The sequence below is a fragment of the Coregonus clupeaformis genome, chromosome 15, assembly GCF_020615455.1.
Source record: "Coregonus clupeaformis isolate EN_2021a chromosome 15, ASM2061545v1, whole genome shotgun sequence".
Classification (NCBI taxonomy): Eukaryota; Metazoa; Chordata; class Actinopteri; order Salmoniformes; family Salmonidae; genus Coregonus; species Coregonus clupeaformis.
This window is the reverse complement of record NC_059206.1, coordinates 42,086,830-42,110,514: the sequence shown is the minus strand read 5'-3', so window position 1 is coordinate 42,110,514 and position 23,685 is coordinate 42,086,830. Positions and strand designations below refer to the sequence as shown.

At 42.1% G+C, this 23,685-nt stretch overlaps 1 protein-coding gene across 5 annotated transcripts in view; it reads left to right on the top strand.

Annotated features, from left to right (window-relative positions):
• Positions 1–1,154: 1,154 nt before the first annotated feature.
• The window catches only part of LOC121582431 (PHD finger protein 24), a 45,595-nt gene continuing 23,064 nt past the window's right edge, over positions 1,155–23,685 (top strand). The window contains exons 1-4 of one of the 5 annotated variants that reach the window (XM_041898200.2): positions 8,341–8,372; positions 8,541–8,626; positions 15,125–15,552; positions 17,443–17,628. In XM_041898200.2, coding sequence (XP_041754134.1) covers positions 15,127–15,552; positions 17,443–17,628 — 612 coding nt within the window. In that variant the 5' untranslated portion in view covers positions 8,341–8,372; positions 8,541–8,626; positions 15,125–15,126. Of the gene's footprint in view, positions 1,303–8,100; positions 8,627–15,124; positions 15,553–17,442; positions 17,629–23,685 lie in introns of those variants that run through there. The other 4 variants (XM_041898201.2, XM_041898198.2, XM_041898199.2 and 1 more) reach the window with 4 other exon arrangements.

Below are 23,685 nucleotides of genomic sequence, written 5' to 3'. Positions count from 1 at the left end.
CAAGTACATTAGAGCATCATCGCTGGAGCGGTGACGACTGCAGTTTGGATGTGATGGATGTACGTCTTTATCTTGCGTCTCCCTTGCGCCCATCAGTCCCCAATCTCAAGAACCACAGCTGGGTTCATTGGTGCTGAATCTGAACAAAAACAAACTTCAGTGCAGTGAGTTGATGAGATCATGTTGCCGTTACACATCTCTCCTTCTCTCTGTTTGCAAGGTGTCATGCTGCCATGGAGAGAGGCACTTTTTACTTATCCAACTGGTGATTTGGGCAGACAGCCGTACAGTAATTTGTGAGGATGTGCAGAAGAGGGTAATTAGATCAGTGAGATAGTAGATGTTCCCCTGCAGCTCTCTGTTTTCAAGTATTACCTCCAAATTACATGTCACATATTCCCTTACGCAACAGTAATTTGTTGAGCACTTATTAAAGTAGGCCTATCTTATGTTGTGTTGATTTATTCAACATTATAGTCACTACTTTTTCATGTTCATTTATTCTGATAAACAGTGCACAGTAATAGAGTACAGTTGCTGCCTTGTGGTTGTGAGGCCAATGTAACAATGCCAAGACTATGCTACCATGTTCATTAGAGGGGAAGTCCTCTAAGGTTCTAAGAAATCTGCTTGAGCTGCAAATATGGAAATGAACAGACAAAGACCAAGTAAAGAGTCAAGCATTTATTTGATCTTTACATACAAGGAAGCGTTTACTGTAGAGTGTGTTCAGTTCGCTTGAATGTTTGCTATGTTGTGGTACGGTTTACTGAACGATATGTTTCCCCAAAACGTTATTGTGCGTTCTTGAACGGACTTTGCGGTACGTTTGCTCCCGTTTGGTGGGTGAGGCTTGAAGCAATAAGTGACGTAATTAAAGGGAAGTGGCCATGCTGACAGCGTTCCACAACCCAACCCCTCCCCGTTTTTCAACTGGTTGTTCAGTACAGCACCATTTCTGTTCAATTGAACTTTCCAGAACATAAAAACGTACTGAACGCAGCCCTGGTGTCCACTCCATGGAGCTCCTTCCTCTGGGCGGCCACACCCAAATCCTTCTCAGCAAATGAGAGGAGCCCAGTAATTAGACAGCCTTCAATTGGTTTCAAATAGCATGCAATGGAAAGCAGTGCAGATAGGCTTTGTCACACGTATTACATGTCCTAACACTCTGGAAGCAAAGTTTCCCTCTGATGCTTTAAAAGTTTGAATGCTCAGTGCACCACAACATCAGGTTCTGGTTATACCGATTTCCTTTACAGGAAGAAGTGCTATAAAGCGGCTTGTTGGATTACTGCCACGGTAAGATGGAATTCCTTTTGTGCTGTCAACACTATTTATATTTGACATCTGAGTGATTGTCTGGCAGACAGAAGGGGCCTTCTCTCTCCTTACTCTAAAGCTAATGCACTTTCAATTCATTATTGTCCAACTTTTAGAGCATCATCCCTTTTATGAACTTACTCTTCAGTGAAGTGCCCTCACAGTAAATCAAAGATATATTGCTAAAAGACAAATTAACAATGAACTACCCTACTGGAAAATAACAGAGATTTTCTCAAGAGGAATGAAGTCAGAGGTGGCCATTCTTGGCTCATCTCTTCATCTCCTCTTTTATCAGCAGAGATCCTCTCATGTTGAGAGGTAGACAAAGGTTTTGTCAGGCTGCTGTCAGCCACAGTTTTCAGCTGGCTGTATAAATAGCATTTAAACATATCTATTTTTGTTAGTAATCCTGTTTTACTTATTACTGCTTGAGGCAGCAGGTCTCTTAAATGAACTGAATACTTAAAGCTGAAATCCGCATAAGGGGAAACAGCGCCACTGCTGGCCCCAGCACATTTGTTATCGTTTTTGTTTTTGTTTTTGTTTTGTTAATGAAACGGAGAAGAGGAGCATCCAGCATCGTGGTAAATGTGTGCAATAATGTCAGAAGGAGTAAAAACAGTGTTCGTTGTTTGAAAAAAACATATTTGTCGTTGTAATATTGCAAATGGACATGGCAGTTTCACCATTTAGGGATTCCTGCTTTAAAATAACCTAATTAAATAATGGTACAAGAATTCATTCTAATTCAATTCACAATATTTCATAGCATGATTGCGTCGCATTTCATCCTAATTATCAAGACTTGACATGTGTCCCTCTGCAGCTTTGCATTTAATATTAGCAAGTATTGTAATTACTCTTGGCTTGCAAAAAAAAGTGATACTTATGAAAGTAGCACATTTTCAGTCAACTTTCTGTCTGAAGTCTGTAAACTAAAAAAAAATATAAAAAAAATTGATTATTTTTCTGCTTTCAATAATAATAAAGAAAATGTAAAAGATGTCTTTGGATTCCTCGTATCATGCAACAGTCTGCAACTGTAATGATGAACAGTTTCTATCACTCTCTCATCATCAACACTTGATGGTTTGTAGAATAATCATGACAAATGTCCAGATGAATCATTACTGTACACAGTTTGATCATCTGTTATTGTAAACTGCTAATTGCATTTCTTCAGATGGTTCTTCATTTACATTGTGTCAGAGAGGAAGCATTAACTTGATTTACATTGTACAAACATTTCTGCATAATCGATATGAGATGTACACATAGCTGGTCACTTATATTTTAGCAGACACTCTTATCCAGAGCGACTTACAGTAGTGAGTGCATACTTTTTCATACTGGTCCCCCATGGGAATCGAACCCACAACCCTGGCATTGCAAGCACCATGCTTTACCAACTGAGCCACACGGGACCTAAGAGTCATGACCCAAAAGACTGTGTAAATAGAAAATAAGTCATTGATTGCTTCAACAAAACATCAAATATGAATCCCCTCAGCACTTGGGAAATGAGACGTTAAATGAAGCCAGGGGGGAATTAGACCCTCCAGCTGATCTGTTCAATTCCAATTGCATTTAGCTTTCTTCTCTTTTTCTGCCCATATTTTTGACATCGGTATATCACATTTATCTGCATTTAAGATACTTTTTTTATTTTCCACTTGGCAAGCTACACATGCTAGTGTCCAGGTTTTTAAATGGTGTTTGGTCTATTAGTTTTTTCTCAGGGGAGATTAAATGGCATAAATCTCCTGCTTTGCTCACCAGAGTTACAGCCTGTCCTCTGTACTCAAGCTGTGCCATAAATAGGCAGAAACCTGTGACACATTTAATTAAATTCATTGCTCAAGGCTGTCAGCGGTTCTGCCTGGCCCTCCTCTCACTGGTCCTAATGGATGTTTGTGGTCCATAATGACTGTTTGACAGGCCCACACTGTTGGCTCAGCTTACTATACTACTGATGTGCCGTCACCTAGCCTTAAAGGGCAACTCCGCCACTTTTCAACCTCATATTCATTATCTCCAGCACCAAACCCAGTGTCTACATATGTGAAAACGGCACGTTTCTATGATCTGTGGTTAAAGAGATCAGAAGAAAGGTCCTGAAAAATGCTTCTGTGACATCGCACGATAGGATTAAAAGTAAGAAAAACTGTGATTTTCAAAACCTGCAAAGAGTTTCTAGCCAGAGGGAGGGTATTTTCTTGCTCCCCACGTCACCATGAATCTCAAGTGTTTGAAAACCACTTTTGATATCATCTGGTAGAACTTTTTAACATAATGTTTTCTACAAAACATACAAATGTGCAGTTTTCACATATGTAGACACAGGTTTTCATGAATGTGAGGTTGAAAAGTGGCGGAGTTGCCCTTTAAGTTGGGCAGACAGCCTTAAGCTTAAAATGTAATGGTCCAAACCTCAAGATTGAACTGTTCCTACCTAAGAGGAGACATGCACCATTCCGCAGGGTTTCTTCTGTCGTATGTGAACTATTGACTTGGTGATGGAGTCAAACAGATAAAGCAATGGAATCCTCATGTACTCATCTCTTCCTTCAGAGGCCATAAAGCATTGTAATCGACTGCTCAGCAAGAGGCACCATCGATAGATTTAATCTAGCAAACTCAACCAGTCAATTATTTGGTTCATTATTTGTTCAATACATTAGTGTTGGTATCTATGCATTGTGCAAGATAACTGGCCCTAACCCTGACCTTATACACTCTACAAGAAGCAATATCTCTTATCTTATCATCCTTAATATTAGTCAAGTTATGTTGCTTGATTTTGAATGTTAAACCACAGACTAATTTACCAGTCCTAGGATCCTAGGCTCTGACCAGTGGACTATGCACCATGCACTTTCATCCTAGACTGCATATTGCTCTCTGTACTGCCTTTGCGCTCTGCCACGGACTGACTCCCATATATACACTACATGGCCGAAAGTATATGGACACCTGCTCGTCGAACACCTCATTCCAAAATCATGGGCATAACATCCTCCATTCTTCTGGGAAGGCTTTCCACTAGATGTTGGAACATTGCTGCGGGAACTTGCTTCCTTTCAGCCACAAGAGCATTAGTGAGGTCGGGAACTGATGTTGGGCGATTAGGCCTGGCTCGCAATGCGGCATTCCAATTCATCCCAAAGGTGTTCGATGGGGTTGAGGTCAGGGCTCTGTGCAGGCCAGTCAAGTTCTTCAACACCGATCTCGACAAACCATTTCTGTATGGATCTCTCTTTGTGCACGGGGGCATTGTCATGCTGAAACAGGAAAGGGCCTTCCCCTTCTGTTGCCACAAAGTTGGAAGCACAGAATCGTCTAGAATGTCATTGTATGCTGTAGCGTTAAGATTTCCCTTCACTGGAACTAAGGGGCCTAGCCCAAACCATGAAAAACAGCCCCAGACCATTATTCCTCCTCCACCAAACTTTACAGTTGGCATTATGCATTCAGGCAGGTAGCGTTCTCCTGGCATCTGCCAAACCCAGATGGTGAAGCGTGATTCATCACTCCAGAGAACGCGTTTCCACTGCTCCAGAGTCCAATGGTGGCGAGCTTTACACCACTCCAGCCGATGCTTGACATCGCTTGATCTTAGGCTTGTGTGAGGCTGCTGAGCCATGGAAACCAATTTCATGAAGCTCCCGACAAAAAGCTCTTGTGCTAACGTTGCTTCCAGAGGCAGTTTGGAACTTGGTATTGAGTGTTGCAACCGAGGACAGAGGATTTTTATGTGCTACGCGCTTCAGCACTTGGCGGTCCCGTTCTGTGAGCTTGTGTGGCCTACCACTTTGCGGCTGAGCTGTTGTTACTCCTGGATGTTTCCACTTCACAATAACAGCATTTACTGTTGACCGGGGCAGCTCTAGCAGGACAGAAATTTTACAAACTCAATTGTTGGAAAGGTGGCATCCTATGACGGTGCCAAGTTGAAAGTCACTGAGCTCTTCAGTAAGGCCATTCAACTGCCAATGTTTGTCTATGGAGATTGCATGGCGGTGTGTTCGATTTTATACACCTGTCAGCAACGGGTGTGTCTGAAATAGCTGAATCCACTAATTTGAAGGGGTGTCCACATACTTTTGTATGTATAGTGTATATTTACCCCATTGCACATCATCATGATAAATTGTTTCTCTTAATTCGTTTTTATTCATCCATCTCTACACATATAGTTACAATGTAGCTTAAAGTGTTTATAGTATAGTCTGTAGTTTTTAGCTTCAGTGCCTATAGTGTACGTACTGTATGTGGATTGTGTAAATTCTGCGTCTATATATATTTTGTATTTTCTGCTATTGTCTGTCAGTAACGCGGTAGCAGCACCATTTCACCAAGTCATTCCTGTACATGCAAATATATTTGGCGAATAAAGGTGATTCTGATTGACACCTGAATGAAGGAGACTATTGACTTTAGTAGTCTCTATCACGTTTCAGCATTAGGACCCTAATTCAGTTACCATGACATTCTATTATGTCAGGTAAGGATGTGTAATCAGCTGCTTCTTTCTCTCAGGTTTACAAAGGAAGGGCCTATAAGGATAGTTGCACAGTGCCAATCGGGTTAGTCTAGACATGTAACTTTGAAAGAGCAACAATTCACACATTTGGAGTAATTCTAAATCAGTTGCTTTAGTTGCTAGGCTACAGTCCTGGCATCATCATCCATCACTATATTTTTACATCCCACACTTATTCATGTTTGAATCAAATCACATTTTTATTTGGCACATGCGCCGAATACAACAGGTGTAGACCTTACCGTGAAATGCTTACTTACAAGCCCTTAACCAACAATGCAGTTTTAAGAAAATAGAGTTAAGAAAATATTTGCTAAATAAGCTAAAGTAAAACATTTATAAAAAGTAACACAATCAAATTAATATAGGGATGCACAGCTATGTTTTCTTAAGTTTCTATATTAAACCCCATCTAACCATGAAGGACCGTTTTAACATTTAGCCTCCTGCTTTCCAAACTGGGTTATCTCAGAGAACTCCAGGGTCAGTCATATGTAGGTCATTGATGCAACAAATTCTGGGTTAGATTATTTTTGGAGGGGTGTAAACCCATAGGGTTCTATCTCTTTGTGTAAACCCCTACACTACTAGAATATTATATCGTAGCTATTTGAAGTCTTGAAAAGATAGACGAAAATTGCTCCTCCTCAGCAAGACCAACCGCCAAGGCTGGGGAATCTCCCTATAGTGAAGCATTCCACTTAAAGTATTATACTGTACAGCCTCAGGTTACATGATTGAATCATGTCAGACTAAATGGGATGATGAGGGGCTGTCAAACCAAAGTTCTAAACCTAAGTTCACTCTGTTATTGAGTTTTGGTGGGCCTCTGATGGGAGCTGCATTAAACTGAAGAGTCAAAGTTCTGGAACGGTCTCCTGGCGGCAGCACATTTTGGCCTCTAAACATTCCTTTTAAGTCTCTGACGGGCACTGTGTTTGGCAGTGTGAGCTGATTTTATGAAGAGTACACTGAAAGAAAATCCTGATAGGTACCGTTGTCTCAGCTGTCTTGGACAAAATACAGATACAGTATAACTGCACATGGAATGAGGAGAGGCTGTGGGCATATCAGCAATTGTAATGCAACAGTCCAGCTTGAAGAAAAAAAGGGGATGAAAGATGATCAATCTGGAGACAGTGAAATATTTCTATAACCTTTGAAAATCTTCAATTACAAAATATTAGACATTGATTACAAATGAGGGAATGGATACTTGGATAATAGCCAACTCTCTAGATCTTTGTTATTTTTTGCATGGTATACAAAAGAAGAAAGCCTTGAATTGCCCTTTTGATTAATTCATGTTTTTGGGTTGTTTGATAACACAGATAATTGAATGACATTTTATTTTATTAAGGATCTTTCGAACAGAGAGAGAGAGAGAGATTCTGTTGGTTTGAATTCTGAGCAGTCAGTCATTTAGGAAATTCCATCTACAGTGGGACAGTGACAAGGCCACAAGGATCGCAGAAGGCAAGGACACTGAAAAATAAAAGGACTTGTAAAGGTTCGTACTTGAGTTGAGGGTCTGTATAAGAAAAGGACAAAGGAAGCAAGCATATTACACACACTCACTCACACATCAATCCTGGCTCAACCATAAGGCAATGCAACAATTACCATATATATGGAGGGTATGGGTGCGAAGGAAAGGGGATATGAGACTGTGACACACCCTGTCTCTGGTATGGTGCTGGGGCATTTGTTCATTAGGATGCATGAAAAGCAGCCAAGGCTATTTTCCTAAATCCAGCCAAATGAATGCTAATGGTTATGCAATTGCATTGTGGATGAACTGCTAATGATCTGTTCCATTGCACCATCCCAGCCGGTCAGTGTAAAGGAAACTAGTCACTTAAAGGGTATTCATATCAAACGTTTTTAGTATTTGGACCCATATTCCTTGCCCGCAATGACTACATAAAGCTTGTGACTCTACAAACTCATTGGATGCATTTGCAGTTTGTTTTGGTTGTGTTTTGGGATATGTTTTGTGTTATGTTTTGCCCAATAGTAACTGAATGATGACCATAAGTCATTTTCTTATTGCTAGCTTGAGTTTCCTGGGGTGGCAGAAACAGGCCAACAGACAGTTCTATAGGTTTCCATTAGATCTCCAGATTGCATCATGATGTTGTTTGAGCTGATGATATTGATCCATGAGAGCAGTGAGTGAGGGCTGTGAAAGCCTCCAGACTCCATAATATGACGTCCTCAACCTTTCTGGGAGGATATTGGCTATAAGTGTATCCTGGTACAAACTTCATTTAAAAAAAAACTGGTCTCCGGCCAATAAAGAAGGTAGATTTAGTAGCCTACACGTTATCTTGCTCCTCGATGCTTTCGATTGACTAGCAAGGCTTGTTGTTAGTGTGGGTGTGATTAGTGAATAGCACTTGCTCCATGGTTCTTTATTCTCGCTGTAACTGTGCTGTGCAAACGGCTGCATTTTCAAGGACGCGTTTCCCTTGGCGGAGCTGCACTGTCGCTCTCCACACGCGTAAGTGGCAAGAAAAACATTTCAGCACTGGAGCTGTCCGCGTAAGCGTTTTGACTGACTCTTGTCACTCTTATCACGGATAGGTAATTCATGTCACATTTGCAGTATAGATTTGTGAAATCCAGGCTATTTGAGTAGGCTAAACGTGCACTTTTCATTCAAGCGAAGCCTTGCAATGCTGGGTAGCTGTTCGTGAGACACAAGGAAAAAGAAAGTCTCAAGTCGCGGTGGAGAGTTGTCCGATTTTATCTCAGGTAAATTCCATTTATTTTCAATATGACATACAGACCAACAGCAAAATTGTTGCATAACATATTTCAGAGTTCCATTTAATTAATACATGATGATACGCTAAGGCTTGAATTCACATCTCGGGTGATTGCAAGAGCTAGGCTATAGCATTTTTCTTCACCTGACAATGATTGATGGCTGTGTTTTTAAACTAAACATTCATTGGCTGGATATAGTGAGCAAGGCCTTCGTATCGCAATGCAATGTGTGTGCTATAGGGGTGAAACCACAGATATCCTATTCAAATTACTAGAGGGGCTATGGCATAAACCCTCAAGTTCCAAAATGGTATGAAAATGGCAGCCATTGTGGTCAGGGAGAAATCCAAACCAGTCTAATTAATTAATGGCAGTAGTAAGTAAGGCATCTGATATATCAGAAATTGTGTAATATAATTACTGTCAACCTAAAATATTGTCATATGATTATAAATACATTTACACAGATTTTATACCAATTTTATCTGTAAATAGCCTCTAAAATAAATGTAAACAGACCATAAATGTCTCAAAGTTTGTTTTCTAGGAAAGCTGTGAGTGTTATATGTTACAATATCAGTACTTGCTGCATTTACAACTTGCCTAACTCCTATCATCAACTGATTTCTGCCAGTGAATGGCTGTTGATTGACTGCATTGTTTGTATGTAATGTTGGCATACTGACAGTTAATTAGAAAAATTATTGGAATCCTTCCACTTAAACTGGCTGGAATGCAGCACGTTTTGCATCCGATTTAGGTCAGCATTCAGCCGGGGGTAGATTCTAGCCACATTTGATCATTTTGTGCATCATAACTTCTCTTTGGGCAGTGTAGGATAGCTCACTTCAATTTATGGTGGTGGGAAAAGTAGTTTGTCTATGTTTGGGGGGAAATAACCTCCTGGGGAAATAACCTCCTGTTATTCTTCAAGACAAAAGGCTGAATCATGTCACACTAAGTAGGATACCTGCAACAGAGCCTATTGTTGGTTCCCATAGACTGACGCCCATGTTCTCTATTGCCAGTCCTTGGTTCAATACTACCTCAGCATGTGTGTCCCATCCTGGGGTAAACACTGGTCCTGCACCTAGGGAGTCCTGGAGCCCTGGACTGAGTCCTGATCTACAGCCTGCGACAGATCCCTGCAGCCTGTGCATGTTCCTCTGCCGTTCTCACAGTGGCCATTGTCAGCTTCTCTCAGCCTCGGTGTATTGGCTGGCACTGGCACAGACTTTCTGCTTGCCTGGCAGCCTGTCAATGCCAACATAGGAGCTGCATTTAGATTTAAATTCCTCTACTTCCAGGCGCCTCTGTCTGTGCACCATGGACAGCACACAAACAGAATTTTAACTCCCCATATGTTGTTTTGGGGACCAACCAGACATTTTTCAGCCCCCAGGGTGTCTTTGTTGGGTTCTGGGACAGAGAAGAGAAGAGAAGAGGTGTTCTCGGTGTACCAGAGATAAGGAATCCCAGCAGGGCAAGGATATTTTGTTTCAGGCATTCTCTACATGCACAGAGGACTATGGCAGTATGCCTCACACGTGATTATACATCTGCTGCCTGATGGTCTGTGTTTCCAAAAAGAAACAGTTGTCTCTGCCATTTTTGTGTATGCTTACCAGTGTGTGGTTGTGTGTACGTTTGTAAACGATTCTGCTCATTGGCAAACTCGTTAGTGTAATTAGTTCCAGGTCTTTGCTCTGTGGGTCCGTGGATGAGATCTTTGGCTAAATGGGATTCATTCCCATTCATTCCCCCCCCATTCAGAGAATCTCCCCCCATGATCCCAGAATGAAAAGGAGGACTGGTTGGGATTCTAATCAGCACATACCCAGAATGGACCTGTGAAGAAAAACATGTCACAACAGTCACATGTACAATCAACTCTGTAGTCAGACCCAGAACCACAACCCTTACTGTGAAACTGGATTCATTGAACTAATCTGTTAAATCCACCAGTTTGTATAATGCAGGAATAAAATAAAATAATGTAGGCGCTAAACTTGGATGACATTCAACAGTAGCTAGGTTTCCATTTAATTTGCGATAGATTTTCATGCAAATATTATGTAAAATATGCATAAAAAAAATATGCACATTTTCCCACCAGAGGTTTGTTTCCATCAAACTGACTTGTTGCGGATAAAAGGCTGTGTGTGATATAGTGCACATAAAAATAACTCCTGCGCTTAAGTTCTCATGTACCGAATAAAAACATAAATTCAATGTGTTTCCGTTGCATTTTCCAATCTATTGATGGTTTTGTCACACAAACTATTGCGATAAATGGCAAACTTACCCAATCAGGTTTTTGCGCATGCTCTCAAGACAGTTCGCTCCCATCCATCTCCAATTACTCAAGCAAACAGCAAAATTACCTTTATTAAAAAACGGATTAAACAACCTCTCATGGAATGGTGGGGACTGTAAGGACACACACACACACACACACACACACACACACACTGTTTTAGTTGTATTGTTTGTATATCATTGTATTTTAAATTTGTGACTGTCCTTGTCTATCAGTGTTTTGTTACTTGTCATGTTTTGTGTGGATCGCAGGAAGAATAGCCGCTGCTTCTTAAAAAGCCAATGGAGATCCAAATAAACAAATGTTAAAGTAGAAAGGTTAGGTTATTTTGATGAAATGTATTTGTTCATTGGCAGCTAAGCACTGATCATCATGTCATAGCATACAAATTACGACCCTCGATATTTATTGGAAAGGAGCATCAAGCTCATCGGCGTACACTTTCACCATCCTGTGAAGTTCATTATAGCTTTCATCTGTAGCCTAATAAACTGTGCATGCTTTTTCCAGTTGTAGTGGGCACACACTGGTTGAATCAACGTTGTTTCCACGTCATTTCAATGAAATTACTTTGAACCAATGTGGAACATTGAATTGACGTCTGTGCCTAGTGGGGTGACTGCAAATTTGCCTTAACATGATGGTTATTCTATCAACAATTGAGCAAGAAATCGTTTCCACCTCAATTTGTCCCATGAATAATTTTACAGGCACAAAAAGATCCCACAATGTCAAACAAACAAAGTGTCTGTTGACATTTATAAAATTGTACCGACACTTCCTGTTTCCATCACAGCTGTCGTGATTTTTTTTGTTATACGGTATGGCTTTACTCGCATAAAACGTGTTTAGACACCTGTGCAGAGGAGGTGTCTGACTGAATACTTATGGAGAACCAAGGTGTCCTGATCTGCCCCTGATACACGGCTCACAGGAGCCAACCCATTCTAATTCCAGCCCACGATTAATTTCCTGTTTGGCATGTGCTCTGTCTTTGCCAAAATGTCATCTCTGCGGGACAAAACTAGATTCTTTATAACACCCAAGGACTTTCATCAGAGCTGGCTGGCAGTTCCAGGCATGGTCTCGTTCTGATAGATAATGTCTGACCAGTGGAGTGTAGACAGCCTACAAACAGGATTACTGGGCGCGAGAGCTAGATCAGAGGGATTTAAAGAGCACCATGGCGCCATCTTCTTCCAAAATTATTAATATTTAAATCACACCAAGACGGTGCAGTGAGCTCCATCCATCTTGTTCACCACCATTAGGGGACTTGCTTCAGAGAGCAAACTCAGTTTGAGGTCTTTGTTAAAGTTAACAAGCTAATCAAACTGATTCAGAGGGTTCTGTAGGCAACAATTCACACATTGAGTAAGCAGTAGTGTAAGACATCTAACAGTGATATCTGTTAAATGTTGCAAAATGTTGACCGCTCATAAAAAAATAAATCAGAGATGATCACTGCATGTGAAAGTGCTCTTCTTTAGCTTGAGAAAATTCACTATGCTGTTGCTCTGCCAAAAACACTGCACAATCGTTATTCTTGCTGTATTACAGTAAGACCCAGTTCGCCATAGGCTTTACGGGTCTAGTTATACGGAAAAATATGAAAGATACAAGTGCCAATAAAAGGGCCTAGAATGACGCCCATATCTCGAGACCTAGTGGGAGAATATTCAGGCTGTCGCAGTGCAGCTCATTCAGATTGGGATTCTCTCTCTGCCATGCATATATGTCAGGTCCTGCCCCAAGGAGTGGCCATGTTTTCCACTCCGTCCACTTCTTCCCAAAGAAATGATCCAGGGGCATTTAAATCATTCAGAGTGGTCTGACCTTCTGTGCAGAGCAGCACAGGCAGCTGCTCCTGTAGGAAACGAGTGAAAACCCAGCCTGACGGAACCACAGCACTCCTCCTCTACACATTTCTCTGGATTTAGCCTGAGTTGTAGTATGTGGGCCAAAAGATAAAGGTTGTTGCCATCTTACAGACATCTTGAGTCTTTACCCCCTCTGTAAATAAATGAAGTTTTCAGTACTATAAATTATTGATCATAGGCTACACATTCTGAGTGTCTCATGAGGTAAGATTAGTGTAAAACACTCTTACTAAAACACCAGCCGAGTGTGAGGGGAAGTATATTATTTTGTGACAGTTTCGGGAATAAAATGTTAGCATTTTTGACAGTTTCTTGGCAAAAGCTTTGGGTTTGCAGACCTGCTAGACAACCAGTGGCGTATTTCTCAATTCCCTTTAAGGTACAAAGCTTGTACTGACCAACTTGTGTCAGCTTCAACTAAAGCCCCCATGCAGTCTTTGGTATTCATTGTTAAGTCATCACTGTATGTCTAATAAATCAATGTGTGTGTTTATTTAAGAATGTATTTCCATGAGCCTCCTTTGGCCCTTGAAATGCTCAGTCTGATCGTGCGGGCGTTAGGAAACAAATGGGAAGATATTTACATACACCGCCCTGATTGGCTCATAGGATCGTCTAGAGCCCACTCCCTTACCCAGATGAACAGTAATTGGTCTATTATAATCGGATCACATTGACATCATGATGTGGGCCAAAAATTCCATCCCACCTGAAAAGGCTGAAATTCCAGGCTTTTTTTCTCTCCATACAGCTCTTACACAATTTCAGAGTGTTATTTCGACCACAGTGTGGAAATATCATTTAAAAAAACAAGAAAATCATGTTTTTAACTGCACTGCCCCTTTAACCTAAAAACGGGGAGGACTGCTACACTGCTCAGTCTCTATACGAGCAGTTCCAGCTCCAGGAGAGGATGTTAAGTAATGAGAGGCAGATTTCTTATGTCTATCAGGGGGTGCCAGGCCCTTTAGTCAGGATGGTAGTGTGTGTGCCAGGTCTGGTCAGCCAGGGATGGCCTCCAGTGGAGCCTGACTGTAGCCTCCCTGTGGTTTTCATCAGATACCCCGTGAGCTCTATAGACTCTTCCCACAACAGGGTACCATGAGTCTTGCAGCAATATGTGAGCTCCAACTCCCAGATACAGTCTGACTTCCCATCATGGAAGATATCTGACATGAGCAAAGAATATATTTTTTTACCTGCTCATGTTTTATATGATCCTCTGCATGGTCTTTCCTCTCCTTATTCACAGTGCAAGTCCTTCACTTTCATTTAACTTAGTTCTGGTGTCTGGAAACACCTTTACACTAGCTCACATTTATATTATTTCCTCGTACCATTGATATTTAATACTGCGTTGTTGGGAAAGAGCTTGCAAGTAAGCATTTCACTGTACTGTTTTCCACCTGTTGTATCCTGTGCACGTGACAAATAAATTGTATGTTTCCTCAGTACATTCTGAGTAGATTCAACAAAGATGACCACCCTGGACCTTGCCATTACTCCTGACTTTGTCAATCCTATCTAATATGAGACAGTACCCAGACAGACCACCTAAGCCTCATCACTGTGTCTGACTGTCTGAGCTAAGGGAGGAAGGACACATCACTAGGTGAGGTTAATTACACCAGCATAATTATCTCCTCCTGTCACTCTGAGGACATTTATGAGTTTGTCCACAGAAGGAGGCTGTATCTGTAAAGGCCTATGGGTGTGAGGCGAGAATGTCCTCCAAATCCTGTCATTGAGCAGGAGGAAATAGTACACCAACAGCCCTAAGAACAGAAGCCTAAAGCCATTCAACTTGAGAATGACAGGAGAGGACAGAGTCAGGGAAGGACAGAGACCGGGAAGGACTCCTGTTGTACTCTGGATGAATGGGATTGGATTTCAGATCGCAACATGTGTCCTCTAAGTACCGTGTAATCAACTTGAATCCAACTGCCCCATTTTCAATAATGGAATTCATGGTCACTTATGAGCCGAGTGGAATGAGCTCAAGTAGTTAGTTACACATGTTGTGTTTGTTGTCTGGAGATTACTGGGTTTTGTTCTACTCTTCCCATCCATTTCATTTGTTGATTTATGTTTACTGCTCCTATCATTTCATCCACTGAGCACACACTGGTTGAATCAACGTTGTTTCCACGTCATTTCAATAAAAGGACGTTGAACCAACGTGGAATAGATGTCGAATTGACATCTGTGCCCAGTGGGATGTGATTGATGAGCAGTAATAATGAATCTCTCTCTCTCTCTTTCTCTTTTTCTTTCTCTTTCTAGTCATGGGAGTGCTCATGTCCAAGAAGCAGCAGGTGCAGAAATGCACCTCGGTCGTCTCTGCCTTTCAGCAGGGCTTGAAGGAACGCGCTCCATCCACAACAAACCAGGGGGAAAGATCTGGAGAGGAAGGAGAGGGGCCGGCTGAAGCCTTGCCACCACTAAACCCGAAGAAGGAGGGGGATCACGGGGAGACAGACAGCAAAGTGGGGCCCTCAGGGACCTCCCAGCAAGCTGCTGCTCCGGCACCCACCAGGGACGAGTGTAAGGTCAACCAGGAGGCCTGGAATAGGTTACGGGACGGGAAGGGGGTGGAGCCTGAGGATCTGGACAAGACCGGCCATCAGCTCACCCCACCTGCCTTTGTACGTCCCAAGAGAGATGCCAATGATGACCAGCCTGTAGAAATAGCACTGGGACAAAGAGAGCAGGTAAGGTAGTGTGGGGTATTGTACAATAAGGGATTTACTTTTACTAAATCCACACTTTGTTCTTTAAATCCCCAGACCTTGGGGTTTTAAAGATGCGTGTCAGATTTTAAAGGAATTACAATGGCAACAGTCTTATCCCCCATGCACTCCAGTTGAGTTGATGTTCCGACTGAAAAGAGACTTAAACAACTGTTAAGTATGGTGAGTCTATCATTTTCTCCCATAGGTGAGATAAGCATTTATAGATAAGCAAGTAAGCATTTAATTGGACGGTGTATACCATGTGTATCCCCTACATATGACTAATAAAACGTGAAAAAAAAGAAATGCTTTTGTCACACCAGCTATTTCCACTCCACAGTAGAGCTTGTGTCTAAGTGCTCTTCATAGAGAGCGTGCTGTGGTGTGGGCGGGTACTCGGGCTGTCTCAGAGAGGAGGCCTTGGCCCTGCCTCACAACCCAGGGTCACCATAACTAATTGGGATCCTGAGGTGGTCAGGGAGGGGGGCGGGGTTCAGGAGTGGACCAGATGACCAATCAGCCGGTTGGGGCTATTAGGAAGAGCACACTGTTATAATAGGACTCTTAGAGAGGATTGTGATTGTTGTTATGCTTTCTATCACTAATGGTGCTCATCAGATATAACTAATCGAATAGAGATTGGACAATTTACAGTAATGAACAATAATATGTTACAATAATACGAGCTTCAGGGTCAGACTGGAGAGGAGCAGATAAAACATTAACATCTGACTGAAACAGATGGCCATAGCAGCAACAAAATATAACAAGTGTTATACTAATATATGCTAAATGGAATATATTATTAATATAACACTTGTTACAAAAGATAATAAATTATAGATATCAGACCTACATTTAATTGTTCATATTTGGAGCTGTAGGATACTTCACATAAGAGAGAAAAAATAGCATAATTAGTCAAGGAGTTACAAAAAAAGCAGATATAATTATGATGTTGGAAGGCAATTTCAGCCCCCTTCATGGTTGAATAAAATCAATAGAGACATTTATCCTTTCCTATCAGCCTCTCTACAGAATAACTGTAATAAGAATCCTCCTACATAATGATAAAAGACAAGATGGATAGAAACTACTGTTGAGTTACATCCGTTTCATAATGTGATGAGTATAGACCACACTGTCTGTAGGATATAGTTAATAGGTTTGAGTATTGAGCATGGAGGAGGTATGATTCCTTCTGGCTATGGTCACCTGTCAGGGACCAGGTTTGACAAGGTCAGTCCAGATGACCATGGGGATAGGATAAAAACTAAGGTGAAAAAGGTAAATACACATACAGTGAATTGAGTCTAACTTATTATTATTATAACTGACTTTGCTATAGTCAAACTTCCCACTATAAGAATTTTCACTGTGTTGACAGTCAAGTGTGTTCCGCCTGTAAATACAGTCCTGAGGGACGGACCTGAAATCAGAGGAGAAGAGCAACACTAAACTGATGCTGCTAAAATGATACATGTCACTCCATACTTATTAAATTACTATGAAAGAAAACAGTGCTGTCTAAGCTTTGATCCAAACTTAAATCAAATATTTGAGTGCATGGCATAATCGGCAGACTGACACAAAATTGTTTGTATTCGTTATTTTAATCAAGCCAATACCCTGTCTAGACTGTAACATCAATGAGAGGACCACTAGCATTCATCATGGTGCCATCCGATTCAAAGCTGCTCTGTCTGAGAGTCTGTGTGTGAGTGACTTAAATTTCACAGACATACGGATGCATCTTTCAGCTAGTTGATTTGAAATACAACTTACAGTCCTCCTATGTAGGCATCAAACCCCCATGAGTATTATGAGTATGACCTTTAACCCAGTGACCTTAATTGCCTTTTCCTCCAGCCGGTCAATGATGAGATGTGCGAGGTGTGTGAGGTGTGGACGGCCGACGACCTGTTCCCCTGCAGGACCTGCACACGTGTCTTCCATGACGGCTGTCTGAGGGAGTTGGGCTACCTGCGCACCGAACTCCTGCAGGAGATGAGGGAGACAGCCCACACCGCGACAGGCTGGAGTTGCTACTACTGCGTGAGTCACTCAGTCAATCTGAACTTCCCATTGGCTATTCACATAGACCAACCACACTCCACAAAGAAAAAAAATAAAGAAAAATGTAATCTCTTTTTCACCTTGAGTCATACCCACCACTGTTAAAAAATGAAAAAAAAGTTTTATTGTCACATACCGGGTTGGTGCTGTGAAATGTGTTATTTTACAGGGCAGCTATAGTAATACGGCGCCCCTGGAGCAAATTAAGGTTAAGTGCCTTACGCAACGGCACAAACAGATTTTTCACCTTGTCGGCTCGGGTATTCGAACCAGCAACCGTTTGTTTACTGGCCCAACGCTCTAACCGCTAAAACGCACAAGTGTTAACAACACACACTTTATGAACCTGAACACACCTCGTCCCCACACACTGTGCAGCATAAATCTGCATTTTACTGTATATAAGTATTTTCTCTTAAGATAATTCCAGCCAATGTAATTTTTCCTCGCTGGCCCACAATCAGTATGGGTGAGAGGGAGAAAGTGAAGTGATGAACAGTGATAGAAGAGGATGAAAGTGACAGTGAGAAAAATACACCTTTTCATCTCTGAAGAGTTCAACTCTACACTCAAAAGGTGCTATCTAGAAGCTAAAATGGGATTTCGGCTGTCCTCATAGGATAACCTTTTGAAGAACCCTTTTTGGTTCCAGGTAGAACCCTTTTGATTCCAGGTAGAACCCTTTTGAGTTCCATGAAGAACCCTTTCCACAGAGGGTTCTATATAGAACCCAAAAGAGTTCTACCTGGAACCAAAAAAGGTTATCCAATGGGGACAGCAAAATAACCATTTTTTCTAAGAGTGTAAGAACTGTCATCGAAGCTGCAGAAACTAATACTATTTATTTTATTGCCTAGTACAGTCATCCAAAATGTCTAGCTGTGTCCCCTTTGACATTTAATTTCACAGCTTTGGTGTTGTGCCATTCTCACCAACAGTCATGGGGCTTGGGGCTTTGTCTAAAGTGGTTAGAGCTGGTGCTGCTGTCACCTCTGACTAGACTTTTCCACTGTCAAGGGGACCATAAAGTCACAACAACAGTTTCCCTATATTTTATTGTTATTGCTTAAGGGTCTTTGCAACATAATAAGTAATTACTTTCAATATGTTATTATTTGATTCGGTGCACAAATCCCCAAAGTGCTCAGGATAGAGTAACCTATTTAAACTTGTTTAGATTGGATGAACAAATACATTTAAAAAACTCCAGGCATTACTCGGGAGATGAACATATAATCAGAAACACCTATGGCAGGTCATCCAATTGATTACTGTGGTTGACAGTTACACTATATATACAAAAGTATGTGGACACCCCTTCAAATTAGTGGATTCGGCAATTTCAGCCACACCTGTTGCTGACAGGTGCATACAATCGAGCACAGAGCCATGCAAACTACATAGACAAACATTGGCAGTAGAATGGCCTTACCGAAGAGCTCAGGTGAATTTCAACGTGGCACCGTCAAGTAAGTTTGTCAAATTTCTGTCCTGCTAGAGCTGCCCCGGTCAACTGTAAGTGCTGTTATTGTTAAGTGGAAATGTCTAGGAGCAACAACAGCTAAGCCGCGAAGTGGCTCACAGAATGGGACCGCAGAGTGCTGAAGCGCGTAAAAATCATCTGTCCTCGGTTGCAACACTCACTATAGAGTTACAAACTGCCTCTGGAAGGAACGTCTGCACAATAACTGTTCGTCGGGAGCTTCATGAAATGGGTTTCCATGGCCGAGCAGCCACACAAGCCTTAGATCACCATGCGCAATGCCAAGCGTCGGCTGGAGTGGTGTAAAGCTCGATGCCATTGGACTTTGGAGCAGTGGAAACCACGTTCTCTGGAGTGATGAATTGCGCTTCACCATCTGGCAGCCCAATGGACAAATCTGGGTTTGGCGGATGCCAGGAGAACGCTACCTGCCCAGATGCAATGTGCCAACTGTAAAGTTTGGTGGAGGAGGTATAATGGTCTGGGGCTGTTTTTCATGGTTCGGGCTAGGCCCCTTAGTTCCAGTTCAGGGAAATCTTAACGCTACAGCATACAATTACATTCTAGACGATTCTGTTCTTCCAACTTTGTGGCAACAGTTTGGGGAAGGCCCTTTCCTGTTTCAGCATGACAATGCCCCTGTGCACAAAGCGAGGTCCATACAGAAATGGTTTGTTGGGATCGGTGTGGAAGAACATGACTGGCCTGCATAGAGCCCTGACCTAAACCCCATCGAACACCTTTGGGATGAATTGGAACGCTGACTGTGAGCCAGGCCTAATCGCTCAACATCAGTGCCCGACCTCACTAATGCTCTTGTGACTGAATGGAAGCAAGTCCCCGCAGCAATGTACCAACATCTATTGGAAAGCCTTCCCAGAAAAGTGGAGGCTGTTATAGCAGCAAAGGGGGGACCAACTCCATATTAATGCCCATGATTTTGGAATGAGATGTTCGGCGAGCAGGTGTCCACATACTTTTGCTCATGTAGTGTATGTTTAGTAATGCTCCATGAGGATTTCAAATGGGATTATTTTCACCATGAACTGATCTTGAGCAATAGTTTAACAAACCTGCTGGAGAATACACAAACACATACAGTAGCCAAGAAAGTGGGTTGTGGTGTTTAATTATACACCAAGTTCAACACATCCCACTATGTACAGAACAGAAGTCAGCAGTCTCCCGGTGCTGAGGTGATTGAGCACGGTGGATATTGAGTGAGAGTGAGTATGGTACGCAGCCAGATCCAGGCCCAGGAAACTGCCTCCCCATGCAGGCTAATCAATGCACTCACAATTATGGGATTATTTGTTGACTCATATTGAACACAGTGTGTTTACGCAATCCTCTGAAATACTAAAGTACAAATGTTACCCAGCAGACTGTCTCTAGCAGCCCCCAGATTTGATTCACCACCTCTGCATCCCCTCCTTTTGCTGTTCTCCTGTTCTGGCACCCCCTTTTATGATATCTGGCAGGCAGAGTTTGGACTATTTAGCATACGTGTGATAAATACAGTGAGGGAAAAAAGTATTTGATCCCCTGCTGATTTTGTACGTTTGCCCGCTGACAAAGACATGATCAGTCTATAATTTTAATGGTAGGTTTATTTGAACAGTGAGAGACAGAATAACAACAAAATAATCCAGAAAAACGCATGTCAAAAATTTTATAAATTGATTTGCATTTTAATGAGGGAAATAAGTATTTGACCCCTGTGCAAAACATGACTTAGTACTTGGTGGCTAAATCCTTGTTGGCAATCACAGAGGTCAGACGTTTCTTGTAGTTGGCCACCAGGTTTGCACACATCTCAGGAGGGATTTTGTCCCACTCCTATTTGCAGATCTTCTCCAAGTCATTAAGGTTTCGAGGCTGACGTTTGGCAACTCGAACCTTCAGCTCCCTCCACAGATTTTCTATGTGATTAAGGTCTGGAGACTGGCTAGGCCACTCCAGGACCTTAATGTGCTTCTTCTTGAGCCACTCCTTTGTTGCCTTGGCCATGTGTTTTGGGTCATTGTCATGCTGGAATACCCATCCACGACCCATTTTCAATGCCCTGGCTGAGGGAAGGAGGTTCTCACCCAAGATTTGATGGTACATGGCCCCGTCCATCGTCCCTTTGATGCGGTGAAGTTGTCCTGTCCCCTTAGCAGAAAAACACCCCCAAAGCATAATGTTTCCACCTCCATGTTTGACGGTGGGGATGGTGTTCTTGGGGTTATAGGCAGCATTCCTCCTCCTCCAAACACGGTGAGTTGAGTTGATGCCAAAGAGCTCGATTTTGGTCTCATCTGACCACAACACTTTCACCCAGTTCTCCTCTGAATCATTCAGATGTTCATTGGCAAACTTCAGACGGGCCTGTATATGTGCTTTCTTGAGCAGGGGGACCTTGCGGGCGCTGCAGGATTTCAGTGCTTCACGGCGTAGTGTGTTACCAATTGTTTTCTTGGTGACTATGGTCCCAGCTGCCTTGAGATCATTGACAAGATCCTCCCGTATAGTTCTGGGCTGATTCCTCACCGTTCTCATGATCATTGCAACTCCACGAGGTGAGATCTTGCATGGAGCCCCAGGCCGAGGGAGATTGACAGTTCTTTTGTGTTTCTTCCATTTGCGAATAATCACACCAACTGTTGTCACCTTCTCACCAAGCTGCTTGGCGATGGTCTTGTAGCCCATTCCAGCCTAGTGTAGGTCTACAATCTTGTCCCTGACATCCTTGGAGAGCTCTTTGGTCTTGGCCATGGTGGAGAGTTTGGAATCTGATTGATTGATTACGTCTGTGGAAAGGTGTCTTTTATACAGGTAACAAGCTGAGATTAGGAGCACTCCCTTTAAGAGTGTGCTCCTAACCTCAGCTCGTTACCTGTATAAAAGACACCTGGTTGCCAGAAATCTTTCTGATTGAGAGGGGGTCAAATACTTATTTCCCTCATTAAAATGCAAATAAATTTATAACATTTTTGACATGCGTTTTTCTGGATTTTGTTGTTGTTATTCTGTCTCTCACTGTTCAAATAAACCTACCATTAAAATTATAGACTGATCATTTCTTTGTCAGTGGGCAAACGTACAAAATCAGCAGGGGATCAAATACTTTTTTCCCTCACTGTACATTCTCTAAAGGATAGGCCTATCTTTCCTGAAGCTATTGTTAATTTGATTCCGTAAAGGGGCTAGTGAAAGCCCAAATAGCACACACAGAGCTCTAGTTTTGGACTCCATATCCTGTTTTCAAGCTCCATATTAGTGCGTAAAGCTTTAATCAAAATATATTTAGGTGGTGATGCTACTGGAAATCAAACAGTTTGATCTTCATGTGATCTCCATAACCCTGGGCTACCCAGAGATTTCACACATCATGGCCAATTATCCACCTCAATTATTACCTTCTGTCATCCTCATCCTCCAACTTCCTCAACTCAACCTGCTCATCAGGGTTGAGAGCCTCCGCATCCTCCACACACCTGCTGCAGATAATTCACTTAATGGAAGTTTCAATGTGTTCGACCTGAATTGCTCCCTCGCCAAGTTTTTAGCGTGAACAGCATGGTAGACAGAATCAGGTAGACATATGGTGCACATTCAGACTCATCACCTTTCTGGAGTGTAGTAAAATGGCTGCTTATATTTTCCTATTACTGTGTTTTTTTTAAATTTCAGGACAGTTTCTAAGAAGCAATACTATAAAGCCATCTAATACACTTGACACACTTGATAATAATAGCTTTAGAGAAACTGCATAATAAGCACACCAGGGCTTTCTAGAACATGCTGAACTTAATGCGTTCAGACACACTGCACATTAATCCATTTGGGGGCACACCATATATAATCTACTGCAGAACACTTCATTTATGGTACACGCCATTATAGCGCATACAGTATGAGGGCAGTGGGTCACACTTTGTGCTAGGGTTGGGCGGTATCCAGATGTTCATACCTGCCTTCTCTCATCCCGGGATTTACGGTATTACTGGCTTAGTACGCAAAAAATCCCATTGGGCGTCTATTACCAGAATGCTAACAAAAGTAGCAGAAGTAATAGCGAATTTCCATGGAGGCTGCTAGCTAAATATGCTAATGAGCGCAAACGAAAATAAATGAATTGCAAAGACAGGCAATCCAGGTCATACATATATAGGTAGGAGCTACTGAATTTTGAGTTTGGACATTTACAAGTGAATGTGAACAAGATAAAATGTGCAAATGGACAAAATTTTGACGCATGCTTGTCTGAAGGAAGAACAGTACTGGCTCTGGAGCAGCATGTGTACATGCTCTCCCTGCTCTGCTCTGAGAAGAGGGGGGAGGAGCAGAGGGCCAAGAACAGAGAGGAGAGAAAACGCAAGGAAATCATAGCAGTGACAGCTGTCCAGATAACTCATCCAAAGGGCTTTGACTTCTCAAACACGGCAGAAAGCTAACACTATATGATGCCCCGTCTCCTTATTAATTCAGCCCCTTACTTATATAACTAGCAAGTTAAACTTATGGGTCGTTAATGCAAAAATCTGTGTTTTTTACACTGAAAAAAAAGA